Consider the following 5,930-nt stretch of genomic DNA (forward strand, 5'->3'; position numbering starts at 1 on the left):
CGTTGCTCAACTCATCTAAACCTAGTTCTTTGACCCATACTCTACAAAATTCATTGTAATGGGCCTTTTGGACTAGGATTTCATACAGTTGGGGCTTGGGCTCCAAACTTTGTCCCTACAGTCAAAATATTGCATGTTGGAAAAACTAAGATGAATGCCATTTTGGTAAAATATTTGTTTTTTTTTTTTAATACAAACCTGACACATTATCAAATTTGCACTTTTTTCTTATAAAAAATTTCCATTAAATTAGGAGTATTAATTAATGTAAATTAACGAAACCTTAGGGCATCGGGTCTAACACTTGGCATAAAAAAGCAAATTAATTAGGGCATACAGATTACAACATGGATGCCACGGCCTTCTACCGAAGAAAAGAATGCTGAATGGAGAAACTAGTAAAGATCTCGGCGTTGGTGTGTGACCAAGAGGACTAACGTGAGTCAAGGCACAAAGTTAGTTAAAGGACTCACAGTTGCCAAACCAAATAAGGTCAAGGAAGAAAAGAAAAGGGCCCAATCGAGGTAGGAAGACACGAGACTAGCAAATACTCTATAAGTGGAAGAAGAAAACAGTACTTTGTTCAAACCAAGGAAGGGAAGATGGAATATATAATAATAGTAACAATAAATCAAAGAAGAAAGATAAACAAAGAGTTTTATCAAGGTAAAAAAAAAAAGGTATTTTAAAATAAAAGAAGAAAGAAAAGGATATAACTTCGTGATTACAAAACTCAACAATCTCGTAGTAGCTTTTTATTTTTATTTTAAGATAGTTGTGAATACAGAGGAAAGTAAATGGATTTTCGACATTGATTTAAGAAATGTTTTTAAAAAATTTTAATGAAAAAATAAAAGTAGCTAATTTTTTTGACAAATTTTTATATTTTGCATCAAAGTGATATAAAAATATTCTTAATACAGTTTATTAATAATTATTTTAAGAACACCCGTTAATATTACTATGCAATTGATTCTACAACTTGAATTCTTCTATTTAAACCCCTAAACATTTTGTGTCATTGAGACATACTAATGTACCACCCCAACACGGCTAGCCGATCAAGGGTATCTTATCTTAGCTACCTTTCAATATATAATGAAGTTTTTGTGGTGCTTTTTCTTTTTACTCCATCCATCCCTACCTACCTTTCCAAACCCAAAAAAAAAAAAAAAAAAAAAAAAACCATAGTCTCTTTTTGTTGTTGTTGTTGCTAAGTATACTCCATAATTTTTTAAAAAGAAAAAGTGTGCACTAGCTCCATAATATTTGGAATATTGGACAGAGTAAGAGAGAGATGGAGAAGCTGAGGCCTCAGCTGAGCACGAGATGGATAGCCACAGTGGCGAGCATATGGATCCAGTGCAGCGTCGGCGCATCCTACACCTTCTCCATCTACTCCGCCGTGCTCAAATCGAGCCAAGGCTACAGCCAATCAACGCTTGACACCGTTTCGGTCTTCAAGGACATTGGTGCCAATGCTGGGGTCGTATCGGGCCTCCTCTACTCCTTCGTCACACGCAAGACTTCCCTTCCGCTGTGCGTGGTTCACGTTGTTGGTGCGATACAGTACTTCCTAGGCTATTTTCTCATGTGGGCCTCCGTCGTTGGATTGATCGACAAGCCTCCTGTGGCGTTGATGTGCCTCTTCATGTTTCTTGCAGCTCATGCTCAGACCTTTTTCAACACCGCCGATGTTGTCAGTGGCTTAGAAAACTTTCCTCATTATGGTGGCACCATCGTGGGTATTATGAAGGTATGTGTGACTTTTGTTCTCTTATTTACTTTTCATTCATTCATTGGATAAAAAATGGTGACTTTATAGCAAAGTGTACGTGTTACTACTCTATTTGCAGGGGACCCAGGTTTCTTTAGCTTCTTTGTGTCTTGTTGGTCAGGAATGCGGCTTACTAGTGTTTTATGTCAATCTATGTTTCGATTATATATAGGTGTAGGTGAAAACATTTAGAACTTTCCTCTGATTTTTATTTGACTTATTTCTTTATGAGAAAGGGAAGTAAGGGAATCTTGGAAAAGTTTACCCATTGGCTCACTGCATTACCTAATGTACAATTTGATGGCTTTTAATAGATCTATATATATTATATAGTTTAGATGGAAAATTCTTAAGTATTTTTGGAATAAAGTGAAATTGTGACTCTTGTAATAACTTTATAGTTTTGATTGCTGGTTAGCTTGTATTTTATGATATTCCTTATTATATATATATATATATATATATATAAACCAATCTCATTGAAAATAGGGGAATGTTTGGGACACGAAATTTCACAATTTTTTTTTTCATAGTTATTAACATGGCAAGTTGTGACAATGAAACATGACCATAACATTACTCTGCCTCTAACAACACTCTTATTAATGATACCATGACCTTATTATAAGATTTGAGAATAATTCTGTGTCACTATATTTAATAAAAAATAAGACTACTGCTGTTAGTCTTCTTCTTTAAGTTGGGTACAGGTTTTGAGTATTAGATTGCGTGCTGCGTATACTTTGTTGGGGCTTGTTTCTATGCAAAGCCAAACTTAAATAACCAAAATTTCTCTTATTTTTCCTTTTGCTTTTGAACCCACTTGAGTCTGCAAATTGGATAATATGTTAAAATATGACATGTTTGAGTTCAGCTCCACTCACATATGCATGTAGCCATTCACTAATTTTACTAGCCTGTCAGCCATTTGGCAGTATTTGGTATAACTGAGTTTCATAGGATCCCAAGAGAATATCATACTTTTCTTCTTGCTTAGATGCTTTGTTCGGACTGTCATTGACTCAAATTTGTCCGTGACAATTCTGAATCTAAAAGATAAAATTTTCTCAGCGGACTCATTGATGAACCAAATGGCCCGGTACTGGCTTCATGGCTCATGCCTTCATGGAACTTCTAAAGCTTTCCAAATGAATGGTTAAATGGACAAAGATTCAGTCTCCACGAGTCCCTTAAGCTAGTTATGATATATCTTTGTGTCAATGCTCATGTTTTATTAATGATACAAAATCATGAAAATATATCATACTATCTTCTTTCTTGGACAGGGCTTTCTTGGGCTTAGTGGAGCAATACTAATTCAAGTGTATGACACATTTTTCAAGGGCGAGGCAAGCACATACCTTCTGATGCTTGCTCTGTTGCCTACATGTGTCTCCCTTGTGCTTATGTTTTTGGTGAGAATTTATGAAAAAACCACAAGTGATCACAAGAAGCACTTAAATGGTTTCTCTGCAGTTGCTTTGATCATTGCTGGTTATCTCATGATTATCATAATTTTGGAAAACATCTTCACTTTGCCATTGTGGGCACGCATTTCTACATTCATTCTTCTTCTGATTCTACTTTTATTGCCTCTTGGAATTGCAATCAATGCCCTGAGGGAGGAGTCAAATAGATCATTACAAACAGATTCAATTGAGAGTAATCTTTTAACTGACAATGGTGAGCAAATCACATCCCCGAAATTTTCTACAGCAGAGGATACTATAGAGTATCAACAATTGCCAAGTAGTGACCTCGAAGTGAAGGCCACTTCTGATGACAAAATGCTTTTGGATGAAGAACCCTTGAATCCCTTGCAGTTTATGTGTACTGTAAACTTCTGGTTGTTGTTTGTTGCCATGATATGTGGAATGGGTTCTGGGCTGGCTACGATTAATAACATGAGCCAAATAGGGGCGTCTCTCAGTTACACAACTGTGGAGGTAAACAACTTAGTTTCTTTATGGAGTATATGGAATTTTCTCGGCCGATTTGGAGCTGGATATGTATCAGATTATTTTCTGCACACAAGAGGTTGGGCAAGGCCAGTGTTGATGGCTGTTACTCTAGCCACAATGGCTGTTGGCCACATAGTTATAGCTTCTGGTTTTCCTGGAAATTTGTATGTCGGTTCAGTCCTAGTGGGGATTTGTTATGGTTCACAGTGGTCATTAATGCCCACCATCACTTCGGAGCTATTTGGTGTTCGGCACATGGGCACTATTTTCAACACTATTGCCATAGCAAACCCTGTGGGATCTTATGTGTTATCTGTAAAAGTAATTGGTTATATCTATGACAAGGAAGCGTCTGGCGATGATGACACATGTTATGGTACTCGCTGCTTTATGTTGTCTTTTCTGATCATGGCAGCTGTGGCATTTTTGGGGTGCCTTGTTGCTGTTGCATTGTTCTTTCGGACTAAGAGATTTTATCAGCTAGCTGTGATTAGAAGGTTGTTAAGGCATTCTTTTAAATGATTATAAGTAAATATGAGAACTTTGTGAGGGAATGTTAGCCGAGGCCATACCTTTGTGATTTATTCTGGATGTTATACGGTTGCTTATTTGTTTTTGGGTGAATGACTGAATGGTATCTGATTTGAAGAGAAAATAAAAGTTTAAGGAAAACACTTGCAGAGCTGTAGTCTATCATCAGTACAGGCTTGAGCAGAGAGACAGTCAGAAGTTAGTGTGCTAGAAATACAAGAAAAATAAAAAACACTAGTTCTTTCTCCAAAAAAATAAAAAATAAAAAACACTAGTAGAAATTATCAATGACCAATTGCGTTAAAATTGGTGACCTGAAAGGAAATGGTGCTAGGAGCCAAATTCAGTGCCTTTGGCCGTTATTGAAGCTGCTTATTAGGCAAATTTCTTTGTTAGGCCCTAAAATCTACATTTTTGCACTAATTTTGTGCTTTACGTGAATTAAGGTTTTTAGGGCATTTTCTTAACAGTGTGAAGTTTTCTTTCACTATTTAAACATATTGAAACCTCCAACTCCAAAGAACTCTGGTCTTAAGATTAATAAAATACAGACTTTTGTCCCTCTTTTCTTGTGGATTTTAGACTTTATCACTTTGTGAATTTAAGAAACCCTTGTTAATTCGAGGTTATTAATTTGATAGTCTACCTGTGGACTTATGTTTGCTTTTGTTTTATGACAATGTGGGTCTATATTATGAGAGGCACTATTTGGATTTACAAAATAAATAAATAAGTGGTAGTGTCTCATGTGCAAACATAATACTTTCTTGTACTAATCTGATTTGCCTGCTATTGCCTCTCAGTGCACTTTGGTATGGGAATCCTACAGCCTACAGGGCTTGAAATAACTTGAGGTTTACCACAAATATTACCCTTAAACTTTGACGTTTGTGTCAATTTGATCACCATGAATTGAATCCCCTTAGTATTTGGCTTGTGACAAATTAAATATTTTATTAGTATTTTTCATTAAAACCTAACAAAAGTATGAAAACCAAATCGATACTTAGAGTACGTTTGGATTGGGCTGATTTCTAGCGTGTCTGTGTTTGTGTTTTCCCCTTTTTTTTTTTTCACGCGTTTGTGAGACTTGCGGCTACTGTTCATGCACTGTTCAATGAACAGTAGCCGCAAAGTTTGACTTTTCTAACTTTTTCAGCCAATCAGTGCACATTGTGTACTGTTCACGGAGCCACAAATTTCACTTTTTAGCAACTTTTTCATTAAAAATGGGTCCCACGGTACTATTCACACATTTAAAAATTATTTTACTACAGTGTTTTTCAGTTTTCAGCTGTATCCAAACGGACCCTTAGTTCAAAATCCAGTGGAACAATTATAAATCCTAAATAATTTCAAGAGTGAAAAATTAGTTGATTACATATTTACCCTAAAGCCCATGCCAATACAAAATCAAACCCAATCCAAAAGTTCTTGGGAATTTGGGTTGGGCCTTAATGCAGTGAACGAATAACTTTTAAAATGGTTCTCGGGCTTCGGGCTTTGGTGAAAGAGACCATTTGGGTTTTTCTGTCATGTGAGTCCAATTTGAATGTTTACTCACAGTAGTGGAGGCATATTGCTATATTGCTAAAATTTAGCTCCACAAACACAAAAATCTTGTTGCAGTAGTGGAGCTAAATCTAAAAAATTTAGATCCA

The 5,930-nt window shown here is 36.0% G+C and overlaps 1 protein-coding gene across 1 annotated transcript; it reads left to right on the forward strand.

Annotated features, from left to right (window-relative positions):
• The first annotated feature begins 1,220 nt into the window (after window positions 1-1,220).
• Window positions 1,221-4,322, forward strand: LOC126703507 (protein NUCLEAR FUSION DEFECTIVE 4-like). Its single transcript, XM_050402464.1, has 2 exons — window positions 1,221-1,756; window positions 3,064-4,322. The coding sequence occupies exons 1-2, from the start codon at window positions 1,298-1,300 to the stop codon at window positions 4,258-4,260; spliced, it is 1,656 nt and encodes a 551-aa protein (XP_050258421.1). The 5' UTR covers window positions 1,221-1,297; the 3' UTR covers window positions 4,261-4,322.
• Window positions 4,323-5,930: the final 1,608 nt, after the last annotated feature.

This window comes from Quercus robur, chromosome 10 (assembly GCF_932294415.1).
Source record: "Quercus robur chromosome 10, dhQueRobu3.1, whole genome shotgun sequence".
In the NCBI taxonomy this organism is placed as follows: Eukaryota; Viridiplantae; Streptophyta; class Magnoliopsida; order Fagales; family Fagaceae; genus Quercus; species Quercus robur.